Source organism: Mirounga angustirostris, unplaced genomic scaffold (genome assembly GCF_029215605.1).
Source record: "Mirounga angustirostris isolate CCGP_5_RB_7025 unplaced genomic scaffold, mMirAng1.0.hap1 SCAF_3, whole genome shotgun sequence".
NCBI lineage: Eukaryota > Metazoa > Chordata > Mammalia > Carnivora > Phocidae > Mirounga > Mirounga angustirostris.
The window spans coordinates 89,703,771-89,731,131 of record NW_026991711.1 but is presented as its reverse complement, the minus strand read 5'-3'; the positions used below and the strand labels follow the sequence as shown (position 1 = coordinate 89,731,131).

Sequence of the window (27,361 nt, the reverse complement as noted above, 5' to 3'; positions counted from 1 at the left end):
CAGGGAGTTCTTTCTGTCATTCTTACGAAGGATGGAAGAAGAGGCTGAGAAGGAGAATGAGAAGAGGCTGAGATTACTGATTTAACTCTTCTGGATTTCACTAATTTGTCTCAGGACATCACAGCCTGTTATACATGAATCTGGAAAATACTTTGTTATAGAAGCAACTGTACTTACTAGTCCATCTGATATTTACTCATGTATCACTTGTTTACTGTGTCCCTGGTCTTTGCCAGTCAAGCAGTCTGCTGTGCAGAGAAAGTCAAGGGCATTATAGTCTCTGCCCTTGAGGAGCTCACAGAACAGTGAGAAAGAAAAAGCTAGTTAGTTAGCAATAAATGCATTGTGTGATGAATTTGGTAATAAAGATAAGTATAGATGTGCCCAAAGCTGTGGTGGATATGGGCTGGGATAAGTGACAGGTTTTGAAGGACCAGAAGAAGTTAGCTAAAGTTCGTGTAGTATAGGTAGGTGGAACCTCCATATGCTCAGACAGGGAAATGTGAAAAAATATAGAAATCACTACTTTCCCAAGACAATTTGGTGTGATTATTGCCCCATCTTCATGTGGGGAATTTGCAGGAGAGGAAGGCAGGAAAGATCAAATCCAGATCAAGAAGCTCCTTGTATGTGAACTAACAGTGAGATTCCTTTGTCTGTAACAAGATTGTGAACACAGAATATCCATTCCACCATGAAACCCGGCAGAGCCTTGTGGAAATGCATTTATTACTTATCTATTCAAGTCTATTATTTACTGTAGAAGGGAAAAGTACAAAAGCTTACACAATTGTGAAATAGTCATGTTTTTTTAACGTTCTTCCAAGCACATTCATAGCTTCCATGTGGTCAAGCTGGCATTCCACACATTTTCATATTTTTGTTTCAGTCCAGCATGCCCCTGTTAATATCACTGGTGTTTCTCTGTGCTCCTAAGAAACCTCAAATATATTTACTTTGTACAGTTCCCTCAAGTTTCTGCTCTTGGTAAAATTGATCAGAAAACTGATTTGGGCTGGTAGAACATCTAGCAGTTTGATTACAACTCCTAGGTAATATTGTTGCTGAAAAATGTTACCTAACATATACTGAAGTGTTCTTGGTATTTTATATAGTGCATCTCATAGCATCATCCTACCAGCTCTTGAGGTGGGTTTCATCATCTCTTTTCCCCAGAAAAGGAAACTGAGGCTCTGGCATGGTAAGTGGCTTAGTTAAGGTCACGTGACTAAGGGGGCAGAGTAGGATCCTGCTGACTCCAAGGATGCTCTTGGTGACTACATGAAAGGAGCGACCAAGTTGAGATTCTGAGTTATGACAGCGGGTGAGGATGCCAAAGAGACCTCTCCCAGGGTTTCTCCAATCACATCCCAGCAGCCCATGGGTTTCTTTTTTCTGGATCAGGCTGCTAAGAGAGGCTTAGCCATCCTCTTGGCCTCTGGTAATTGACAATAATTTATTCTGTTTTAATCAAACTCGGTAACTGAATAAATTGCTGCTATATATTTCAATGAGACCAAGTAAATGAGGAAAATGATTACAGGGTGGGTGTGAGGGGAAGTGAGTCAGCTCAGAAGATGGAGGTGGATGGAGGGGAAAAAAGAATTTGATGAACACCCAAAGCGTGACTTTTTCTTAGAGTAAAGGGAAGCATCAGGTAGGCGTTAGAAATCAGGTATGCTACTGAGCTGACATCTCCAAGGGGTTCTGTCCCAGCCAAAGAACTAAATAGGAAGAAAAAGAAAAAAAAATAAATAAATGAGAAAACTTGAAATGAGTAACAGTTTTATAGTCAATGATTGCTTGCAAAGGAACTTGTCTTCAACTTAATGGTTCAATGTATAGAAATCCTGCCAATTGGGTGTTTTATGATCCCATTACTTCAGACTGATAGACTTCAGAGAATAGCAAATGACACGGGATAGCTCCAGCCTGGAGACAGCATAGGGGCAGTCGGGTTCTGTAGGGTGGGAAACCGTCATCTAGGTAGATGGATCCAAAGGATGGTTCTGTCAGCAAGTTGGAGGAGGCAAGGAAATCTTTCAAAATGTGCCTCATGCTGGTGGCCTGCAGTCCTAATTAAGACTTCTTTCAGCCAAACAACCAAGTGGAACTGAAACTAAGCTCTATTGCTTAACAGTAGGACATCTTTTAGAATTTAGTCATAAGAAAGTACAGATATTTTTATTTGATTTTCAGTAACTTTGTTCTTTGCCTCTTGTCCTTAATACACCCTTATATAAAGTAATATGGTAAAAAATAGGAAGAGAAAATGATGTAAGGTTTAAATTCTGGTCATCTGGTCATCCAAAAAAAGGGAACCTATTATTCTGTTTCTTAAAAAAAAAATACAAGATATTTTTAGGGTTTTATTTTTGGGGGGGATATGGAATCCTGAAGCTTCAAACCACTCTTTAGCCATTGATTCCACTTGACTACCACAGAGAAATTATTTAATAAATGGTGTCAAATCCATGAATGAACAATTGAATGACTTTTATTGGACATACTTTTACTTTTCGTAGGTCAGGCCATGGTCATTCTTGGATTAACTTATCTTTATTTCATTGTTAGCTGTTATCCACCTTTAAAACCTCATAAGAAACAATTACCCAAAATTTAGCCTAAACTTTCCACTGCACATTCATTTTTCTTCTGGCTTTCAAGGAGTAGTTAGAAATGGCCACTCTAAAAAGAAAAAAAAAAAAAAAAAGAAATGGCCACTCTGCTCCAAAGTTATCTTTTTTTTTTTTTAAGGTTTATTTATTTATTTATTTATTTATCTAGGGAGAGCACACAAGCAGGGGGAAGGGCAAAGGGAGAGAATCTCAAGCAGACTCCCCACTGAGCATGGCCCCCCTATGAGATGCAGTGCTCAATTACATGACCCCGAGATCATGACCTGAGCTGAAATCAAGAGTCAGACACTTAACCGACTGAGACACCCACGTGACCCCCAAAGTTATCTTTTTATATATTTGCCTTCAACTTTTCTCTTTGGTAAATACATGTCTTATCCAGTCTCAGGACCTTGACCTTCACAAAGACCCTTCATGCCTTTCCCATGAGATTTAATGAGACGGTTGCCTTTAGGGAGAAGATGCTGGATACATCCAAGGGGTTTAGGGTTTCCTCACATAGGCTGTTCTTTGATTTCTCAGACCTTTCTTCAACCTTCCATCCCTGAGGTTCCCAGACTTTGTGCAGTGAGGGTGCTTCATCCTTGGTAGTGTCCTAAGATGGGGCAGGAATCCTGAATCCTGAGAGAAAGGAAAGGATAACCTCAGAACACACTAAGGCACTACCTCTTATTATTTATTATTTATTTATTTATGTACTTATTTATGTATTTATTTATTATCTTTTCTGGTTGAATTTTATTATTTATGAAATTTTATTAATTATGAAACTGTTTATGAGCTATTCCACTGCCTATTGAGTTTTGGAAGTGTTTTTTTCCTAGCAAGTATGAAAGCTTTATCTGGATTTTTCCTCTCACTGAATTTCTACATGCATCCAGCAATATAATTAAGGCCTGCATCTTGTGTTAGAGAGAAGTATGCATGGCACATGGCAGGTCTCATGCATTAACTGCTGAGAGAATGAATGAGATAATGAATACATAGGGTTTCCTTTCTCCAGATCCTCTCTCCTTGGCCAAATATGCCCTTCACTTGATAGTTATAGTCTGCTGTTTCATTCATTATATTTTTACTTAAAATGTATGTCCTGGGGCAACTTGATTTTGGCTTGTTTACACTAAGTATCCCATGAGTACATTCCCAATTGTTTTTAGACAGAATGTTTTGTGGTGTATCAGATTGGAGAGAATAGAAGTCATCATATACACAAGAAAAGAAAAAACAATACAAAATTGGGGAAAAAGAACTTTTATCAGAGGTTGATAATTCAAAACCAATATATCATATAATTATTTAATAGAATTCTAAATGGAGTAAAATAGTTGGAAATACTCTAGACAGAGTAAAAAAGTCTACATGGAGTAAAAAGTTTTACCAAAGACAACATTTAGGATTGTTTTTTTGTTTTTTTGTTTGTTTATTTGTTTCAATTCAGTGATGCCACCATCTAGAAAACAAAACAAAGCTATAAAATACTCCTTTTAATGTTTCTAAGAAACAAAGATGTAGACTGAGACTTCTATCGCATTAGTTCTCTGTCAAGTTTTACAAATATACTACGTCTAAATTGTCTGTGGTGTCACGTTACTTAGGTAATTGCAAAATTCTGAGTATCAGAAATAGAACTCGAGGGCGCCTGGGTGGCTCAGTTGGTTAAGCGACTGCCTTCGGCTCAGGTCATGATCCTGGAGTCCCGGGATCGAGTCCCGCATCGGGCTCCCTGCTCTACAGGGAGTCTGCTCCTCCCTCTGACCCTCCCCCCTCTCATGTGCTCTCTGTCTCTCTCATTCTCTCTGTCTCAAATAAATAAAATCTTAAAAAAAAAAAAAAGAAATAGAACTCGAAGTCAATATCAAGATTAAGAGTTTGCTAGTGATGTTGAACATTTTTTCATGTGTCTGTTAGCCATTTGTATGTCTTCTTTGGAGAAGTGTCTGTCCATGTCTCCTGTCCATTTCTTGACTGGATTATTTGTTTTTTGAGTGTTGAGTTTGATGAGTTTTTTATAGATTTTGGATACTAGCCCTTTATCTGTAATGTCATTTGCAAATGTCTTCTCCCAATCCGTGTGTTGCCTCTTAGTTTTGTTGCCTGTTTCCTTTGCTGTGTGGAAGTTTTTTATCTTGATGAAATCCCAAAAGTTCATTTTTGCTTTTGTTTCCCTTGCCTTTAGAGACTCATATGTGGAACATAAGGAATAGTGCAGACGACCACAGGGGAAGGGAGGGAAAACTGAATGGGAAGAAATCAGAGAGGGAGACAAACCATGAGAAACTCTGGACTCTGGTAACAAACTAAGGGTTACAGAAAGTAGGGTGGTAGGGGGATGGGGTAGCCAGGTGATGGGTATTAAGGAGGGCACGTGTTGTGATGAGCACTGGGTATTATACACAACTAATGAATTGTTGAACAATTACATCAAAAACTAATGATGTACTATATGTTGGCTAATTGAACATCATAATAAAAAAAAGACTAAGAATTTGCATTTACAGAGTACATTTTATATAACATTTTGATTTGTACTATTATTGTATGACAACATATTATAGTTATACTTAAAAATGCAATGAGTCTTTGGCTTCTATTTTAATTTGCCTACTTATCACTAAGTGTATGGCATTACTCACCTAAAGTAGTTCTTACTCAGATCCAAATTACATGAGCTGCTTACCTCTTTTATCTACTTGCAAGTTTGCTCACAATTGTCAGTTCTGATACCAAATTTAGGTTTCTATATTTAACAAAGCATAAGAGGAATATTTCTTTTGCTTTTTTTTTAACTTTAGGAGTTCATTTTCATAAAATAAATAAACTCTATTATATCCTTACTATAAAAATTAAAATATTTCAGAAATATTTAAATAAAAAAGTAGAATCTCTTTCCCCACCACCACTTGGAATCCTTACTTGTACCTCATATGTAAAATATGACACCTAGAGATAATAGTTGGGCATGTAGGGCATTTCCACACACAAATATCATCCTATGCATATGCCACATTTACTAAACGTGAGATCATATTAAACATATTATTCCGCAACTTACTTTTTTCACATAAAATATGTCTTGGAGAGCTTTTATGTGGCGTTGTTAAATAAGCATGAAAATGAGTGCATCCTGTCCATTTTAATGGCTGCAAAGTATCCACAGTGTGGATGTATCATAACTTATTTTACCATTCCTTTATGATAAACATTTTCCTTGTAAATGATTTTTCACTCTTAGAAAAAAAAGCTGCAATGAACATTTTTGAGTCTTGATTTATACCTTTTTCCACTTTGGAAATTATTATTTCTATTGCATAGATCTCCAGCTTACAATTGTTAAATTATCCATTTTTCTGTTTTGATAGATGTGGCCAAATTGCCGAAGGGACTTAGGGTATTACATAGACCACAAAGGGATCAGTTCAGAACTGGATGCCCTAACTCTGTGGGGTAAATGATCCTCTCTACCTGAGGAGGAATGTGCAGAACTCACTAGAGTCAAAACAGGACCACATAGAAAGACATCAGTTATAACCTCTTTTTCTTTTTTTTTTTATTCTTATGTTAATCCCCATACATTACATCATTAATTTTAGATGAAGTGTTCCATGATTCATTGTTTGTGCATAACACCCAGTGCTCCATGCAGAATGTGCCCTCCTCAATACCCACCACCAGGCTAACCCATCCTCCCCCCCCCCCCCTCTAGAACCCTATTTGTTTTTCAGAGTCCATCATCTCTCATGGTTCGTCTACCCCTCCGATTTCCCCCGCTCCATTCTTCCCCTCCCGCTACCTTCTTCTTCTTCTTTTTTTTTTCTTAACATATATTGCATTATTTGTTTCAGAGGTACAGATCTGAGATTCAACAGTCTTGCACAATTCACAGCGCTTACCAGAGCACATACCCTCCCCAGTGTCTATCACCCAGTCACCCCATCCCTCCCACCCCACCTCCCACTCCAGCAACCCTCAGTTTGTTTCCTGCGATTAAGAATTCCTCATATCAGTGAGATCATATGATACATGTCTTTCTCTGTTTGACTTATTTCACTCAACATAATACCCTCCAGTTCCACCCACGTCGTTGCAAATGGCAAGATCTCATTCCTTTTGATGGCTGCATAATATTCCATTGTATATATATACACCACATCTTCTTTATCCATTCATCTGGAACTTTAGCCAAGCGCAAACAGCTGGGATAGACACCCAGTGTCATTTTTGCCATGCCTGGCACCACTTCTGAGGTCCAGGGGGACACTCTTGGCTAACTACAGATAAATCCTAGCCTCTCTGCACCTTTTTTTCAAAGTGCAGAGTCTTCATCATTAAGAATAAGAAGGAGGAAGAGAAGAAGATTAAGAGGAGAGGCAAGGAAGAAGGGAGGAAATAGTTCTATCTCCCTTGCAAATCTGCCTTACAGATTTTCAGTGAAAATATCATGAACTGATACACATAATACATTTAGAATGCACACAATTGTAGCTACTTTTTCTGGCAACACTCATTTTCTGGATATAAAATGTAATTTATCTCTAAGTAACATTTTATTATGTAATGAGATGATCAAATCCTGGATTTGTGAATTATTAACTATACAGCCTAAATCATTTAGCCTCTCTGGCCTTCAGGTTTCTTTTTATTAAAGAAAAAGAATATCTCTGGGGATTTGGGAAGGACTGGGTGAGTTAGCAGTAATTTGTGCATCAAGCAGATGTGCCATGAATTTGGTTCTCAAAATTTGTTAGTCATCATGCTTATTAATTTCCCTATTTTTACAGTATCTTAAATAAAAGGTAAGAGACAACATTGATTTATAGAAGTTAAACTAATTTATAAGAAAAAATACATACATCTACATCATAAAATAAATAAAATTAAATAGCCAGACAGAACAAAGTTATCATTCAGCCATCTAATTCTAGATGAAATGATGAAAGAACAAAAACAGGGCTGATCTCCGAAAGTTCACTAGTGAAAATAGCCATGTAATGGATGGGTCTGCCCACAGTAGAAATAAATCAAGAGATTGCTTGTAAATGTGTAACCAAAGAGTTTGTGGGCTTCCAGAACTCCTGTCAAGGTGACCCAGGTGTAATCTCAGAGAATGCAGGGCTGAAAAATGATTGCAAATTAGTAAACTGAAACCTAGTCAATTGAACTGTATCTTGTGTGGAGAAAGCCTGTATGAATGGAATGGTTATGGTCAGCCCGAGACCCGTGAGGGCAGCTCAAGGACTCAGGGCTGGTGCTGTTATTCCAGCACTGCCTGGGGAAGATGTAGACCAACTGTGGGAAGGACCAGCATCCCCATATGAGAGAGCTGCTCTCTGTAGGAGTGAGACCAGGAGACCAGAGAAGCACCACAGTTATAGCAAAGGTATGCTGTTCAAATCCTGGCCCCTCCATTTGCAAATGATGCAGCCTGGGAAGGTTAGTCACTTCTATCAAGTTCTGTTGCCTCTCCTGCACAAAGCAGGTGCTGATTACAACATTGTCACAGGGATGTTCAGGGGATTAAATGAGATCATGTGTAAAAATCTATTTTTATGCTCATACGGCCAAGGAAAGGCAAGAGGCACCTCCCACGCTCACATTCAGTGATAGGAAGCATTCAGCTGAGCCACAGAGCCAGCAGTAGGTTCTAAGAATAGCAGCCCTAAACTCGAGGAATACCTCTAACCCCTGCATCATTTTTTTTCTTTCTTTTTTTAGAAAGACCTCTCTGTAAAAGGCAACTGTGGTTTTAATAAGCATTTTATTGTCCAGTCTACTATGTTAAACATTTTGGAATTTGGACCATACCTAGAAGAGACAGAGACCTCTTATCTTAACAAGGTTTTAAGCAATACAGTATGAATCATGGTTCACATTTAAGCAATAGAATATGAAACTGGGAGTCTTATGGAGGAGAAGCAGAGTAGGAAGACAGTAGTGAGATTGGCAGCAGGAAGCCAGTGTAAGTAGCCATTGCCAAGGACCAGGCAGAGACCCTGGAGCTCCCTCAAAATAGAAGTAAAGCCAGGAGGGTGAGGATAAGGCAGCTGGATGGAATGACATAAAGCAGGTGAGCTTGGTGGAAGCGGTGGATCAAGAATGAGGGAGGAGTGAGAAAAAGAGGAAGGGAGGACATGTGTATGTATGGCTTCAGCCACTGGGAGCAGGGGGCCTCATCCTTCACAGAACTAAGTAACCCAGACAAACAAGGGAGCAGCAACAAGTGGAGGGGGTTGGGGCATATTCCTTAGAGGTGACTTAGAAGTGACTGTTGACATCCAAGGGAGGTGTTCAGTCAGCAGCCGTGTTCATTGTGTAACAGAGAGGAAGGCAACACTGAAATGCCGCCACAGAGTGGAATGAGATAGGGGCTGACATATTCCATGGAAGTTAGCAGTTCTGTGAGAGGAGTTGCCTTGGTGTGAAAGGAGAGAAGGCCGATTGTGGGAGTTGAGGAGGCAAGGAAGAAGAAGAGCGGGAGATAAGAGGGAAAGTGCAGACAGTTCTGGTAAGAACTTTTCTGGCCCTACTGAATGCTACTTTCATTCATATCCAGAGCAGGTTAATCAAATCATGCCTCCAAAAATCTTCATCTGTGGTAGCATTTTTTTAATTAACTTTATACTCATAAAATCTTGAGGGTCATGATAATTTCTTAATAATAAAGTAATATTGGGTAGCCTTTGGCTGTATTCATATACCAAGGCCTGATTTCGTTTTTCTCACATCTATTTGAGAAGAGAACTATGGTTTCGAATTTCTAAAATATTTACTGAAGAACTATAGTTTCCAAAATATTTGCAAAACATTTCCCTTCACCTTCCTTATGCTGGGAACAGAAAACAAGACTCCAGGCATGGTCTGGTCAGTGTAGGGCAGAGAGGAATGGATATGACCTCCTGGTGTGCACTTGTCTATGTGACCGCAGTCGATGCTTGCATTTGCTTTTTTTGGCAATCAAGTGACACCCAACCTTTAATCGTATCCCCTAGGTCTTTTTTATCAGGAAGTCTTAAGAAGGAAGACAAAAGGGAAACAATCGCCTTAACCAAAGCTAGGGTAGAATTACTGGCAAGTATTAACACAGTACCTCAGACTTGCAGACTTGCTTATGGGCATCTTGCGAGTCATTCCTCCATTGCGCCACAGGAAGTGGAGGGCATCATGCCGCCCACTCAAGGGAAGGCTGCACAGAGGGTCTTGAGACTCATCCACTCAGATTCACACAGGGGCTTCAAAGGGTGCTAGGGTCTTCAGTTTTTGCATAATTTCTACCTTATGCATAATGTGTCTTTTTTTGTTTGTTTTGTTTTGTTTCTTACTTTCAAGTGACTAAAAGAAATAAACATAGAATAAGGAAACAAGAATCTCTCTTAATAGGCTCAGTGACCCAAATGACTCTGCTAAGTTTACAGAGCAGCAGTTAACCAAAATTGATTGGTTCATGAAAAAAAATAAAAATCAGCATGTGACTTGTCACCCCATTTACCCCAATGATTTACTAAAGGAATCAGCAGCTCCTGTTTTGCTCTGAAATCCTGAACCTGGTAAAATCCCAAGATGCACATAAAGGAAGAGGAGACCACATTGCTTCTGATATGTTTTTCTATTAGCTCATGTGTGTTTCCTGAGGACCACACACGCCTGTGCCTTGTACCGTTGGAACCTCCATAAGCTGGAGTCTCTGCCTGGCATCTGCGACTGGTCTCTGCTCATTCATGTCCACAGTGAGGCTCCCTTTCTTACTTTTCCTTTAAAAATTCTTTGCATTTCACATTTTTATTTCAAACATTACAGGGAATTTCAGTAACTATTTATCAAATGCCTATTTTGTGTTAGTCAGTGTGTTAATAGTTTTATATACATTATCTCCTTTGATTTATACAATATCAAACTGATATCATTATCCCCATTTTAGAGATAAGGAAACTGAGGCCTAGAGTGACCTCACTGACATTTTATAAACTGGTGTATTGAGTCACATGGATTCAACCCATAATAGTCTGGTCCAAAGGACAAAGCTTTTTCACTACAACAAAACCATTTCTGCACTTATAAAGTACCTAAGTACCCTGTACCCTTAGGAAGACTCTTGTATGTTGTTCCAAAGGAAGACAAAGTCTATAAAGTGTTTTCCCTTGAGAAGGCAAGTTCAAACGAAAGAGAAAGGAAAACAAGTTAATGTGCAGAAAGAAATGTAATGCTGTAGACTCCCTGCTTATCAATGGGTACTACCCTAATTTGTATCACTGTATATCATCTTGTACTCTGAAATCCACTCCATCATCCACCCCTCCAAATACTCTACCCATTGATGTTTGAAATGTTTCAGTCATACTTGTCACTCACAAACTGAATTAAATCCAATTTTATTCTCACTGTGACTTTAAGAGAATGAATAAATATGTAAAGTATCCTTGATGCCTAGTTTGTCCATAAGCTGAACACAACCCCAACCCTCACCTGCATTTCACTGGCCTGTGCAGTGTTGGCTCCCATCATACTCTTTTTATTCTTTTTAGAATTTTAAATCCATTGTCAAGATTTAAAATTTGGGAAGTTTTACGTGACCCACTTGTTTGACATTCATGAAAAGCATTATTACTTGTTACTAATGAATGTCACTGTTTCCTTTAGCCAAAAAAAAAAAATTTCTACCAGTTTTCTTCTCTCCCTCTCTCTTTCTCTCTTTCTCTCCCTCCCCCCCATTTCTCTCCCTCTGACAATGAAGGGATATATCAGGTTCCATTTATTATCCAAACCAAAGCTGGCTTCACTTGTTTTTATTACTCATCTGGCCCCTGTAGGAATTTGAGTTTGTATTTAAAAAATGTATTTTTGGTATTGTGCCTTGCATTATCAAATTAAATATGATTTTTTTAATCTGTTACTTGGAAGAGATTTTTATTCTTCGAGTGCTACTTGTATATCTCAACGCTTTGACACAGGACATCAAATTGATGCAAACAAGATGCTATAGTGGGTAAGGGAGACGGTAGTTAGCATTGATAGACAGACTTCAGAATCTACCCTTTTCACCTTGAAAATAAAAATGGAGAGAAACAAAATCCTAGAGCAATATAGTTTCTTCAGGATTACATATGGATTTGTCTTTATTCGACTTTGACTACTTGGAATTTGCTTTGAATTCTCTGCTTGAAAAGATATTGAATTATGAAGACTCAAATTTTATTCTGTGTCTTTGTAACATTCATAGATGTTCTTTCAAACAGAAACAAAAGTCTTATTCCTGATCCTTTGAATGGCCTCTAAATACAGGTACTCAAATAACAGAAAATGGATAGGTATTTCTTTACCTTTTTGGTTACTTGACCTGAAGGGAATGTGCGTAGGCGACTATTTCATTTATTTACAACCAAGATGAATTGATATGTTTTTCTCCAAATCTCATGAGTTGGAGGCCAAATATTAACATTTAATTTTCTACAATGTTCTTTGTAGTATGAGATCTCCAATATAGAATTATAACTGGATGCATAAAAAGATGGCTTGACTTGCCTAAGACCACAGAGGTTTCAGGGACAAAGATAAGAACTAAAATGAGTGTTGCCACTACCATTTTTGAGCATTTACCATAGATCAGGCACCATGCTAAGTGACTATATGATCTCATTTAATTCTCTCAATAACTCTGTGGTATAGACTTTATCTCCATTTTAAAATTGAGGATACTGGGGAATCTCAGAAATAAAATGATTTGCCCAACCTAACACAGCTAGGAACTGGGGACTTGGGATTCCAGAATAAATGTGTGTGCTTCTGAAGCTAAGTCCTTAAAGCATCTCATCACACTACTCCTGCCATGCCTCCCCAGTTAAGAATTTGGGATATTATTTTCTGGTCTCTAAACTCAGAGCTGTACATGATATGTAAATGATAATGAAATGTAACATTGATTTTGAGTGTGTGTTGAGTGTTTTATTGATTTCTTTGTGACTACAGAGAGAGAACCAATATGAACCTGCTCCTTTGTGTTCTTGTTATAAAATTGCTGCATAATATACTTTGCCCTGAATATTGGCCAATTCCCATGCACCAGGAAGGTGATCCATCCTGTCCTTAACTAAGGCTGTGATGGGTGGGGAGTCCAGCCCACTCTGTGCAGTTTTCAGACTACCTCATATGACTCAGTTCAGCTCATCATTTCAAGTTGGTAGCATACCTGATGGATGGAACATGGAAATGAAAATGTCCCATCATATTTTCTAGCAGGACACCTGATGTTTGGATGAGTTAAATGGAGCAAGACAACAAAGCAAAGTTCACCTTGCACACTTAAAAAGGCTTTGAAAAATTGTGGTTACTATTTCAAGACTTGCTGTAATATAACATATTTTGTATTCCCCACCCCCCACCTTCTTTCAGAAATTTCAGTCTTTTATTAGTCATGAGTTTCAAATTACCATGTTGGAATGAAATGTTAGCACATAAAATACAGGCATCTTCAAAGCGTACAAATATATTTATATTTGTTAAATTTAGACATGGCTATTTTTGGCATGCTTGTTAAATTTAGACATGGGGTAGATACCATGTATGTGATCAAGGCCCTGCCTCTTGTGCCCTGCAAACTTAGACAAAACATCTGATACATATCTTAGACTCAGTTTCCTCATCTGTGAATGAAAATAATAGTACCTACTGCGCAAGCATGTTGTGTGGGAAAAATATCTTTATCCCCTAGTATATTTCTGGCTCAGAATAGTTATTCATTCAATACAGATTTCTTCTCTACACTTTTCTTCTCTCAGTTAAATGATATGTCCTTACCATGAGTCTGAAAACACAGCTTTAAAAAAGGGAAAAACAATAGCTTCACCCTATTTATTTTTATTTTTATTTTTATTTTTTTTGCCAAAGGGTGACTAGTTATCTATTTGCCTAACTAACAAAGACAGTCATTAACTCCCAAGATCTTTAAAATATAGAGCAAAATGAAAAGCAACAAACAGGAAACTCTATAAAGACTTGTTTTTACCTAGAGTTAAAAGGTGATAAGAAATATCCCAAGCTGATTAAAACCTGTAGGCAGGTGGCTGGAACAAGTACTGGGAGTGATTTCAAGTGAGATTTGTGGTGCCCATTTCAAGTTAGTTACTGAGATAGCCAATCTCTGTGGAAAGAGAGCTGATGTTTAATGTTACATCAACAAGGCATTGGGCAGGTGGGGTGCTGTCAGCTACAACAAGCAATAGCAAGCTCTGTAAATCACCTGTGTTTCCGGAAAGACAGGAAAAATGTAAATTCCACTGGTTTTTGGAAGGTGGCCAAGGGTTTTGTAATTGGCATTCCAGCTTTTTGCATATGCTTATGAGATGAAAAGCCTTCTGGTTTCCCCTCCCCGCCCTCACATCCTGCTGCTGCAACCACCCAAATCACCTTTGAAAAGGGAGTCTTGGTAAAAGAGCCCCTACGTTATCCACATTTTCTCTCTCTTTTCTTAAATTTATGTTTTGCAGGACAAATGATACTGGCTTTCTTTCCTTCAAAGACCACTTGCCTGTCACTCAGATAGTTATCACTGATACCAACAGATCAAACTCAGAAGCTGCTTGGAGAATTGGTCCCTTGCGTTGCTATGGAGACCGTGAGTACTAAATCGAAAGAAGCTTTCTCTCTTCATTATATAAGCACAAGATGTTTTTATTCCCTTATCCCTTTTCCCTGCAATGTCCCTCAGTCTTGAAAATTATTCACATGCCCAGTGCTTTTCTACATCCCATTCTAAAACAATGAACCATGCTTAAGGGTTTTTTCATTTGCAGGGTACTTCTGGAATGCGGTATCATTTTATACAGAAGCCTCTTACCTCCACTTTCCTACCTTCCATGCGGAGTTCAGTGCTGATATTTCCTTCTTTTTTAAAACCACGGCTCTATCGGGAGTTTTCCTAGAAAACCTTGGCATGAAAGACTTCATCCGACTTGAAATTAGCTGTAAGTGCCCTCATTTATGAATTTAACATAATGTCAACAGAAGTCCCAGTCTTATCTTTGCCACAAACAGCTAGTACATGTGGATACTATCAAATTAATGCCTCTGGAAATCTGTAAAATTAGCCATGATAATTTCTAGTCCCTTCTAATGCTTTTTGTTTTATTATTGCCTATCAGTATGTAATCGTTCTCTCTTCAAAATAGTGCATTCTTCAAATTCTCATAGATATCTATTATAGCGTACTTTATCTGTCCATGGGTATTGCTTACCTTTGACTTTTAAGCTTCCACACCCCAGAACTTTTTCACTTCAATTTCCATGGAAAGCTTAATGTATTATTATTATGCATTCTATTCATATTTAGGATCTACTTTTTGTTGTACTTTGCTCTGACAGCAATTCCCTGATTTATTTCCCACCATTAGGAGTGTGTGACTACAGAATTCCCATTGTTTTTCAACTACTTCACCATAAGCAGCGGTGTAGCTAAAGACTTTGACTCCAGGATATGGAGCATTGTCTAACATCCCATCTCCTATATACAAATTATATTCAGTAATGATTATGAAGTTAAATGAAGAATAATAGAAATGTAGATGGCAAAATGTCCTAATATTGAACACCTACATGCAATAATACCAATAAAAAAATTCCAGTACAAAGAAGAAAAGACATGATGGTTCCTAATTACATTAGTCCTTTTTTTTTCTAAATAAAAAGGACAAAAACATACCGTATATTGGTTTGTTCAAGTAATAGTCATATTAAAATTTCTGTTCCTTCAACTTTACTTCTGCAAATTTGTGGATGAATTCATCAAAATCAATTGTCTTCACATATGTATATTCAAAACAGAGTATAATCAGATTTGCCCATCTATCTTATATCGATCAAAGGATAGTTTTACTAATTTTAAATTTAAAATAACTTTTTTTTTTCAGATTAAGCAACAGACATGTAAATTTTAGGAAAGATTTTAAACATAAAGATGAATTTGGTAGATAGTCATAAAAATATTTTATTTTATAATAAATTCCAGAAATTGTGATTCTTTCCAATGATTTCTTCAGGATCAATTCTAGCAACTTTTAAATATCTCTGTAATCAATAAAAAAAATTCACTAAAATATTTTCATCAGAAATTTCATCACAGATTACTATTCTGTTTGGTAAAATCTTATATAATTCCTAAAGTTTTGCATTTGTGTGAGCTCTCTTTGGGTGCAATCTGTGTCACAAGCCCTGTGATAATGTGTATTCATGTGTTTCAACAGTAGGGGATTTGAGTTAAACAAGGATAGCACAGTAATTGTAAAAATGAGACATCAGAAGCTGAATTCTTTTTTTTTCATTTATTTTTTTTTATTATTCTTATGTTAATCCCCATACATTATTACATCATTAGTTTTAGATGTAGTGTTCCATGATTCATTGTTTGTGCATAACACCCAGTGCTCCATGTAGAACGTGCCCTCCTCAATACCCACCACCAGGCCAACCCATCTTCCCACCCCCCTCCCCTCTAGAACCCTCAGTTTGTTTTTCAGAGTCCATTGTCTCTCATGGTTCGTCTACCCCTCGATTTCCCCTGCTTCATTCTTCCCCTCCTGCTACCTTCAGAAGCTGAATTCTTACTCTTAAAACTAAGCCCATATATTTGAGTCTGCATGTTCAAGAGCCAAAGGTGTATCTGGAGTTGTCTGTATTAACTTCCCTCTTGAATATAATATTTATTAAGTGGTAAGTAATAAAATGTGCTTGAGGCTTGCATATACATTATTAAAAATTCATACTGATATCAGCATTTGTTAAAATTTAGACCAACAAAAGGCTTTTTTTGGTGGAGGAATGTTTTTTTCACTGATACTGTTTAGAATTGCTGGTGCGTGGCAATAATAAAAGCATCTACTTTTAGTTGCTTTTGCTGGCTTTCTGATTTTCTGCACTCACTGCCCACCCCCCTTATTTCTTATACATGAATGGACTGCTCCCACCAACTTGCCCTTGTTATGCTCATGACCATGATGACTTGGGCTTGTCATTAGATGTCTCATATATCTGTGTCTACACGGATTTTCCATAGTTTCCATAGTTTTCCATAGTTTGATGGAGGCAATTGACCCATACTGTGATAGTGATGTGACTGCATGAAATACCCTTAAAAACATAAGTAACGTCTTGGCAACAGGAGCTTGGAAATTTGAGAGCTCCAGAGAAAGAAACAAAAGTGCTAGCTGGCAGAGATGACTGAGGTGTTTGCACCAGCCCCCTGCAAATCACCAAACAGCTAAGTGTTTCTTTTGCAGTTATAGAACAACACATACAAGGAAAGAGATCTCTTTAATTGGTAGCTTTAACCTCCTTTACTCTGATGATTTAGACTATTAATAGGAGGAAGCTCTTGTGGCTTTAGTGTGAAATAAGATCTCTCCTATCTAACCTAGCCAGGCTCTGAAAATGTGGGGTTGAGTGCCAACCATTGCATAATATGGATATAATAACCTCAATGTAAATTTAATAAAAATCAGGCCCTAAGGCCTTTTGATTCATTAAAGCAGCAGCAAATGTCATGGCATATTATCACAAGGTAATGAGCAATGATTTAGTGTTAATTACATTTCAATGTCCGATTTGTTTGTACTTTCTGGTACTGTATTTTGTCCTTCGGGTTATACAAAAATGTTTTAAATGCAGATGGTATTTAATTTGATGAAAATTTAAAAGTCCATTGATATAATTGTTTGCCATACACTTTTTCACCAGGTTGAAGAACATATACTTTTTTGAAACAAGAAGATTTTATATAAAAATTTTAAAGTACAAGACTTCATATTTTTCAAAATATTGTAATTTATTATTATTATTTAAAAGAAAAAAAAAACAAATTGAAAGGAATCTTGCATTTCTTATTAACAGCTACACTCATCCTATGCCTTTTCTATAGATAAAATTTTCACCCTAAGGGGTTCATAACAAGATACTTCTACAGATCAGCTACTTATAAAGGAAATGGTCTTTAAACAGAATAGATTTCTCTTCCATCCCTAAGGAGTATTTCTCTATAACCATCTGAACAGAAGCTTCCAAAGTTGATATATCCATATTGTTCAACAGGGAACAAGAAGTCTCCATGAAATTTTCAATCCATTTCTTTCTGGGTCACTTCCAGCTAAGACGTGTGAATTATGTAGCCTTGAGATTGGTCCATATTCTATGAGAAACAAGACATTTCACAGTGTCAGGTCTTAGTGGAACTGTTTCAAATGAGACTGAGGGGGAAAAATGAGATATTTTGACAATTATCTCACAATGGCTGTGAGGATGGAAACATATTTTGAAGTGGGTGAGGAGGAGCAGAGAGGAATGGCTGTTGAGAGTCAGTGTGGTGTAGCAGAAAGAGCCTATTGCTTAGAACCCCAGGTGGATTCAAATTTCCATCCCTCTAAGTTTAATCGTGAGCATGTTCTTCACCCCCTTAGTGCTTACTTATGCAAAATGGGGTTTATGATACCCATATGCCAATCAGATGTATTTGGCTACAATTAAATAAAATTTGATTTGAACTGGTAGACACAAGGATGGGGATTCACTGGTACTGGGACATGTGACTAAGTCCAGAATTGATGAGACACTTTATTTCTGGTTGGTTTCATCAGTTTCATAATGCTATCTGGATTCAATTTATTTCTCTCCCTGCACTGACTTCTGAATACCTTCTTCAGTCTAAAGCTAGCTCTCCTTCAAGGGAGAGCTACATTTCAGCTGATGGGTGAAACTCCTGATGTGCAACATCTGAACACCTCTGACCAATGCCTCTGGCCATGGAAGTAAGGATTGCAGAGTGGTTTTGCCAGGGTCCACCTTTACACCTGGATGGGGGTGGAGTGGGGCGGGGGGGGGGGGCTAACTCTCTCTAAATTCTATAAAGGGGGAAAAGTAATGTCCCTCTTAACTTCTCAGTTCTTGGCTGAGACCCCTGTAATAAAAGACAGAGTAACAAGAGAAAAACTAAACAGAAGTTTACTAACCTTCACACATTGTGTATACATGGGAGATGCACTGAGAAAAATGAGTAACTCAAAGAGGTGGCTTAGAACTATAGCTTATTATATAGCATGTTCAACAGAGAATGATAAATTTATGGAGAAATAATAGACAAACGAAGCAGCTTTAGGTTTCCAAGAGTAGTGATAAAGGCTGGTTAGTAAAGTTTCTTATGCAGATCCCTCTGGTGCCATCTCTAGACTGTTAGGGTCTAAAGTTGTCTCCAGGGGTGCCTGGGTGGCTCAGTCAGTTAAACATCTGCCTTCAGCTCAGGTCATGATCCCCAGGTCCTTGGGGCAAGCTCCATATCTGGTTCCCTGCTCAGTGGGCAGTCTGCTTCTCCCTCTCCTTCTGCCACTTCCTCTGCTTATGCTCTCTCTCTCTCTCTTTCTCTCTTCCTTTTAAATAAATAAATAAAATCTTAAAAAAATGAAGTTGTCTCCAGGCAATTAACTTTGTCCTCCTGGTAGAGAAGGGAGGAGAGTCATCTTTGTAAATTTATGTCCTGCTTTAAACAAACAGGGGGAGAGCAGGGAGCATTCCATGCCTCTGCTTCTTCTCAATTGCTTTCAGCTCAAAATCGTCCTGATTTTAAAATAGCATATTCTGGAGTGGTGTATTTTGTGAGTTTTCAAGCCCATGGAAGAAGTGAATGAGATATACATATTTCATATATATATATATATATATACATATGTATATGTATTTGTTATATGATATACATATGTATATGGGGGAAAAAGAGAGAGACTTGAGTTGTGATGCTCAGCAGTATCATATCAAGAAAGTACCAAAAAAAAAAAATAATAATATTACCAAATAATCCTCAGAGATGATAAAATTAATACTACTAATAATTAAATTTATACATTTATATAATATAAAATGTAACACTAAAACTAAATTGTTTAGTGTCTACTCTGATTAGACACTGTATTAAATGCTTTTCATTTATTATTCATTTTTTTCAAACAATCCTATTGATGATCATCAAGATACTGCACTATGATTTTCATTGTTCAACTCCTAGTCCAATGTATAGATGAGGAAGGCAACCCTAAGGAAACTTAGTAACACACGTAGAGTTACACAGCTAGTAAGAGTCAAAATCCAGGATCAACCTACCTTTCTTCCTTAGTGCAACTCCCTATTCTGTTTTGCAAGACTGCCTCAAAACCCAAGAATGTTAGGATTCAGAAAAAAATAGAATTACTTTTCTCCGTGATTTGAAATGTAAAACATTCAGGAAGTCCTCGAAATTTTATGTAAAGTGTATGTCCTTTTTTCTAGAGTTGCCTTATCTCCAGAAATGTTTAATGATATGTCATGTAGTTCATATTTCCCTTTTTATAGATGTATGCACAGAAGATCAGAGAGGCTAAGTGACTTCTTCTTTGTCCATAAATTGTCCCTGGGATCTGTCTCATGCCCAACATGGGGTCAGGGCACAGGACATAGACACGAGGTTCTAGGAAGAGAGAGCATTATATAGGAGCCTCTACTCAGAAAGCCTCTCATCTTCTAAAAGAACTTGGTAGACATTCTCTTGAACTTATAGCACTTTCCCCCACTTAGCACGCCCCTTCTTTGTCAATCTTGAAAGTACACTGTGAGCTCATTGGGTTTCATTCATCTATGCATTCTCAGGGTCGAACACAAGACCTGGATTGGTAAAAACCTACTGAAGGGCTAAATGACTCTATACTTTTGTCTTGAACCACAAGGGAGTAAATGATGAGGGAAGATATTTGTCAGACAGGTGGGAGAAAGAAAGGCCAGGGGGTAAATTCATGTTGGAGCTAAGGGCTGACACAGGGCTCCTGGTTTTCCCTCCCAGGGCCATTCGTAATTCACCATCTCTCCAGCAAAGGAGAGCAGACTTTGTTTTGTGTCAGGTCCCCATCCTCAGAGTCACTAGGCAATGTTGGGAGTATCACTTATTTACTTATGTTATTATTATTCAGTTGTTTCCAGGTACCTCTATTATATATTCTAGCTTTGACCCCCCAGGGGCACAGCATAAGTTTGAAGGAAGAATATTTTTTTTTTTTATAGGAAGAGTGGGTTAAAAATGAGCTCCGGAGACACATCACCTGGATTTAAATCTTGATTCTCCTCCATCTGGGTTGGGGCAACTTGTTAGCTCAGTTCCCTCAGCTGCAGTATGTTACCTGTCTCATAAGAGTATAGTGATGCTTAAAATATTAAGGAGTTCATTCATGAAAAATGCTCAGCAGAGTGTCTGGTTTGTGGTAAGCACTCAATAAACATTAGCTCTGATTACTGCATTTTACTGATTGTCCCCCAGTTCTAGGAGGAATGGGCTGAACAAAGTATGTTTTTAATAGTGACCTAAATAAAATTAAATAGTAATAATTAAAAATATTTTTCAAGGAAGTCAATGCCTTGGTATAAACCAAAAAAAAAAAAAAAAAAAAATCCAAAGAAAATTACAAACTTGTATTTAGTATGTGTGGTGTAATGTTTTAATGAATGAGCCTTTGGTTGAATGAGAGCTTCCTATATACAAGCCATGGTGCTAGTGTCCAAAAAGTGAAGTGTCGGTCTAGAATTTGCAGACTAGCTGGGGAGACAGACCATAAAAAGATCATTGTACAACAGGGGGATAAATGTTGGAGCAGGGATAAGCCTGTACAGGAACCCTACCAAGGAGGGGGGTGACAGGGGGTGCTGGGTAGATGCAGCAGTAGAGCAAGAGCTCCATAAAGATGTGCTGTCCATGTAGAACGTAATATCCACAAGACCAGATTTTCAGGAAGGCTTTTAGCAAAATCTTTAACATTTTTCCTCTCCAATTCTCACCAATTTTTACCTTTGTTCTGTAGAGAGAAATAAATTGAGGTCCCAGTTATCTCACAGTTAGTGTTTATTTGATCTCAAGAAGTGCAGAGCTGCAAGGTGGCATCTGTGCCCTGAATAAGAAACAGGAAATGGCTCAAAGGGCCAACTTCATTCTTATTTAATCTTTTAATTGTTGAACCCAATTTGTTCGCCTCAGTTCTGTCTCCTTTAATGCATGGTTTTATGAGCCAAAGCCATGTGATTGAATTGGCCAGCCGTGCCACTATAGTAATAGCAATAGCTATCACTTTGAGTACGTCTTATGTGCCAGGCATGGGTCTATGAACTTCATCAGAATTAAGTCATAAACAACCTGACAGGCACTATTTTTATTCCCATTTTACAAATGAGAAAATTGAGTCATGACAAGATCAAAAACGTGGCTCCAGGGTCCACGCTTTCAAATCCCATTTGAGGGCCTCTACCTTCCTGCCTCTCTTAATTTAGGTCAGGGCTCACCTTGACCAGAATGCAAAACAATTCAAGCTCTTAGTTACTTGAAATTCCACCTACTGTGGGCTTCTTATACAAAGGCTGATTTTCTGTTTGGGTTTAAAGGCTGAGGAGGGAGTGGTCCAGGGTGCTATTTGACCTTTGGTATTACTGATAATTCAGTTGATGACTTTGTCAAATAAATACCCATGTCCTATTTTAAGTGTAAAGGAGAGGGGGCTTCCCAAGGTGCCGAGAAGGAAGGGAAGATCTGTCGTAGGAAGGCTCCAGTGACTGAAAGGGCACTGTTTTCTCATCAACATCAATTTATAATTTGCCTCTCCACATCCTTCAGATTTAAGAAAAATTCTTATGTAATAATGGAAAATACAAAAAGACATACTCAATAGAGAAAGATGGAGAAGAATTCTACTTTTGGAGTCAGATTCTTTGTCCTGTCTGAGAAACTGAGAAAATTTTACTTCTCTGAACTTTAGTTTTTTCACCCATAAAATGGGAATAAAAATGATGCCTTTCTCATAGGGTTATTTTGAGAATTAAAATGACAGACTCTATGGTCAGTATTTAATGTAGCACTCAGCAGAATTCATTGTACCTATTGTGTTCCTGCTACTTCTCTCTCTTTCTCTCTCTCCCTCAGTTGGTATGTCACCACCACCACCATCATCACTACCATCACCACCATCATCATCACCATCACCACCACCATCATCACCACCACCACCATCATCACCAACACCACCATCATCACTACCATCACCACCATCATCATCACCATCACCACCATCATCACCACCATCACCACCATCATCATCACCAACACCACCACTGCCCACACCACTACCACTGTCATCATCATCATCATTGGTATTATTACTCCTGACTGGCTGACTCCTGGAATGTGTGATATGCAGATTTTTATAGAAAGGTAGAAAGAGTCATAGAAGGGGGATGGGGGGCTTATGTTTGATCCCAGGCACCACTACTTGCAGTGATATGTCCTTGAGACAAGTACTTAAACTCTCTGAGTCTCCTTGAAATAGAGAAAAAAAAGTCATAAGAATAGCATGAATGATTATAATCACATGAATTAATGAAATAACATAGAGGAGAAGATTGGACTTTCAAGGGCATGAATCCTCTCCGTGCAGGAATGTAGCAACCTCGCTAATCTAGTATCTACAGATATCCACGAAGACACACTTGAAGCCAAAATAGACCCAGAAACCCCAGAGCCTTGCACTGATGCATGTTTATCAGATTGGCGTCTATGGCCCTGGCCCCTATCCAGTTTCCTGAATTCTCACAATGAGTATCAACTGGACCAAAAAAAGAGTTTGGGACTTAGTATCTAGTAATTTTCACAACTAATTGGTAATTTTAATATTGCAGAGATTTCAAATGAAGACCTCCTCACCTTGTATTGACTTACAGTTATTTATATCATTCTTCAGTGCACCTGTGATCTCAGTGCACTGACTGACACCTCCCCTCATCTTCCTATCCATTTCCCTTGTTGGTTTCAGCTCCATCTGAGATCACTTTTGCCATTGATGTCGGGAATGGCCCTGTAGAGCTCATAGTTCACTCTCCTTCTCTTCTGAATGACAACCAATGGCATTACGTCCGGGCTGAGAGGAACCTCAAGGAGACTTCACTCCAGGTGGACAGCCTCCCAAGGATGACCAGGGAGACTTCGGAGGAAGGCCATTTCCGATTGCAGCTGAACAGCCAGTTGTTTGTAGGTAAGGGACATTTTGAGTCCCCTCTGTACTAACACCCTACAAGACTTCTGTGTCACCAGGCTCAGGGAAAATTATGATTTTGTTTCAGACCCGAGGGATGGTTAAAATATGTCATAAAGCATTTATAACTATAGATTTCATTTTACAAATTCTTTCATTCTAGCTTCATTAGCCATAGCACTAAGAGATTATGCCACCTCTTAGAAATTCTGAGGTGGTCTCTGACTCTTTGTCTCTTTTCTCCTTGTACATATTGTCTTCAGATGTCCAAAGACTCCTATTATTTTTCATTCTTACAGTCAAAATCTACCTGTAGAAAAAGAATATACCAGCTATTTACACCTTAGTAGGTGTTGCCTCTAAGTCAGTGAGCCACGCATCACACCCTTCCTAGTGATATCTGATTCCTGATAATTATTGATAACTGTACAATAAAATACATTACAGAATTTCAAAGGGATGTGTCACCAGTCATATGGTGGGAGAAGAAACTACTGTTTTCCACAAGCTTCTCTGATGCTCCCTGAAATCACATCATTCAGGCAGCTTCCTTACATTTGCACAAAAAAAGCAGGCCTGGCCCCCAAGCTGACATCCCTTCTTTGGGAAGTTCCTCCTGAGACTCAGAATCAGCCTCTAGACAAGTTGTTCTTCTGAACTGACTGCCACCGCTTATAGTGTGGACCAGAAAGTTTCAAATGTCCCTTACTGAGTCCATTCATTCATTCCATAAATAGTCACTAAGCACTGAGAACAAGTCAGGAGCCTTGTTGGATGATGGGAATTGAAAGATAAATTGTTCAGTGACACTACCTTTCAAAGAGCTGTGTGTGCCTGTGTATGTGTGGAGGAAAGAGAGACCGAGAAACAGCAATAGAGAGGAAGAGAATTTAGCCACATGAGTCTAAGGTAGGAAAGGTCAGCCTCATAGCTAGAAATTAGAAAGGATTTTTTGAAAGTAGGTTGAGCAGGGCTTGTAAATCCTCAAAGTACAAATTATAGTTGTAAATATTAGGGCCATTGTAATATTATCAAAGCTAAGAAGCTGTTCTTATATAAAACTTGAAGTTCAGATGTTTAGAACAGTGATATAAGTAAGGTCCAAAATTTTCCAGTCAACCAGATTCAATTTTCTTTCCTTATTTATTTATTTAGCCAACTCTCACACTACAGAGGTTTACTACTAGTAATGAAATGCCATAAGTAATAAATGGAGGTTTCTTACAAGTTTTCTTTAAATGGGTTTTGTGCAACTTTTAACTCTGACAAAAGCAGTCACTAATAGCATACCAGCTAAAAGAAGAAATAAAGTAACAGAATATGTCATGTTTTGTCTTCTCAAGAGGAATCATATTTCTTTCTTCATCTGTCATGTTTTACCTATCTAGCAGAAACTATAAGTGATTAAAGCATTTTTATGATTATAAGGCACTTAATTAATAACCTACATGAGTGATATGATTTACTCTTAAAATACTTTTGAAAATTTATATTGCTGTTTTAATTCTATTTAAACATCACATTTCCTTTCTCTGAAGAAGTTTGCTAGTCGTCAAGATTTAATGTCTTTTTTGGTGAAATCAATTCAAGTAGTTTGCAATTTTCATAAATTATATTCCATGCCAAAGTTTAATTTATCTTCAGGTAGTATTTGTGAATCTTTCTGGCAGAAAGGTGTATATAAGATGGAATAATATTTTTTATCCTTTCATACGAATTTCATGCCGTTATGAAATTATCATATGGCCTGAATATGTGATAAACTTTGTGCAAGTCAGAAGGGAAATGTCATGGCTGTGTTTTATGGCAGGTTTTTATCTCCAGACGTTTCAGTTAAATTGATCACAAGTGCAGGGAGTTGTAGGAGCATGTCGATGGGTCTGGAGGACATACCCTGCTCGAGCTGGAGCCAAGGTCAGCTGCAGTGAGAGCACCTGCTTCTGTTATGTTTCCCTCCAATAAGTTCCATCTCAGATGTTACTCTGCTTTATTGAATTTGTCTTAATGTACTTGAAGAAGAAAAAAAAAACATGCTGTTGGAGGTCATTTTAGTCTGTTGGTTTGAATTCTGTTGTTTAGTGTTCAGCAATACGCCCATTTAAACATGCCAGGTGGCCAAAAATGCTGAAGTCCCAGTATTTCCATTTTGTATCATTCAGTGGTCCAAAACCAAAACCAAAACAAAACAAAAAAACACAAAAAAACAAAAACAAAAACCCTTTACTTAGCTCTAGCAGCCAAAATGAAGAATTATATTCCCTATCATTCAGAAATTCAGAGACACTAGATATTTATATTTGCTAGGCAGAAAAAGATCTGATTGGTGTGTACTTCTTCCCAGGGATAGATTGAAGGTAGCAGTATTTTTTTGGGGGGGGGTGCTTTTCTGGATCCTACTCTGTATTCTGTTTTTCTTTTTTTTTACAGTTCTTTTTTTTTAATGTTATGTTAGTCACCATACAATACATCATTAGTTTTTGATGTGGTGTTCCACAATCCATTGTTTTCGTATAAGACCCAGTGCTCCATGCAGTATGTGCCCTCCTTAATACCCATCAAGGGGCTAACAATTCCTCCTCCCCCCTCCCCTCTAAAACCCTGTTTGTTTCTCAGAGTCCATAGTTTCTCATCATTCATCTCTCCCTCCAATTCCCCCCCCCCATTTTTCCCTTCCTTCTCCTAATGTCCTCCATGCTATTCTGAAGGTAGCAGTATTTAAATATTCATTTGGATATGCCTGTCTGGATACCCTTATCCATTAAAGATCTTTCAGTCAAAACAGAGCATCATTCAACATTGTAATCACTGGTGTTGATGTGTGCTCGTGAGTGCTTCCTGAGTACCAGAAACAGGTTGAATATTATAGAACAGGATGTAACTCTGCACACTGCCACTGTCATTGAAATGTGACAAGTTGAAGTGTTCATATATGAGTCAATGCATGCTGGATTCCCAGAGTTAATATTTTTATTTTCAGACTTTTATCACCATGATAGTTAGGGACATTTGCAACCATGCCATATTACTGATCACATGTCACAGTTTTGTTTTTTTTTTTTTTTAACAGAGTAAGAGAAACTTCATAACACATAGAATCTGAAATGTATGCTGCAAGCATGTAATTGTCTCATCATTGAAACTCTTGGAGCTATTACCCCTCTGGTTTTCTGTTCCCCACAAATGTGCCAGTCAGTGTGCAGATGAGGCAAGAGGAATCCAAGAACTAGCACCCATTGCTGAAAGTGAAATGGAGAGATGTGGGTGTGTAACCCATGTCAAGAGCAAACAGGCCACAGGACATTGGTTAAAAAACACCTAGCCCCTGTATACCCATTGTCTTTATCTGCAAAATGGAAAAGAAGAGTCTGGTAACTGATCTCTCAGGATCCAAAGATCGACAACCTCCATGTTTATGTTAGGAATGACAATCATTCTTATCCCCATTCTCCCCAAATCTGAATTGCATCTTTCCAAATTTGTTGCAGTTATAGACATTTTATAAAGATGTGGGTCTGTGAGTCTCATTTTTTTACTGCTTTCTTCTTATTTTTTTTTGTCTTTCATGGGCTTGTGTTTTGTTTGTTGGTTTTCATTGTTTTTGTCTTAGCTGTTTACTTGTGTCAAAGTAAACTGAAGTTGCTCCCATTTTACAGCTCCTTGGGGAAA

General features: G+C 38.0%; 1 protein-coding gene across 1 annotated transcript in view; it reads left to right on the top strand.

Annotated features, from left to right (window-relative positions):
* The window catches only part of CNTNAP5 (contactin associated protein family member 5), an 819,371-nt gene that overhangs the window by 669,568 nt on the left and 122,442 nt on the right, over positions 1-27,361 (top strand). The window contains exons 15-17 of the mRNA XM_064586403.1: positions 14,114-14,241; positions 14,420-14,590; positions 23,477-23,695. Of these exons, the coding sequence (XP_064442473.1) occupies positions 14,114-14,241; positions 14,420-14,590; positions 23,477-23,695 (518 nt within the window). The remainder of the gene's footprint in view (positions 1-14,113; positions 14,242-14,419; positions 14,591-23,476; positions 23,696-27,361) is intronic.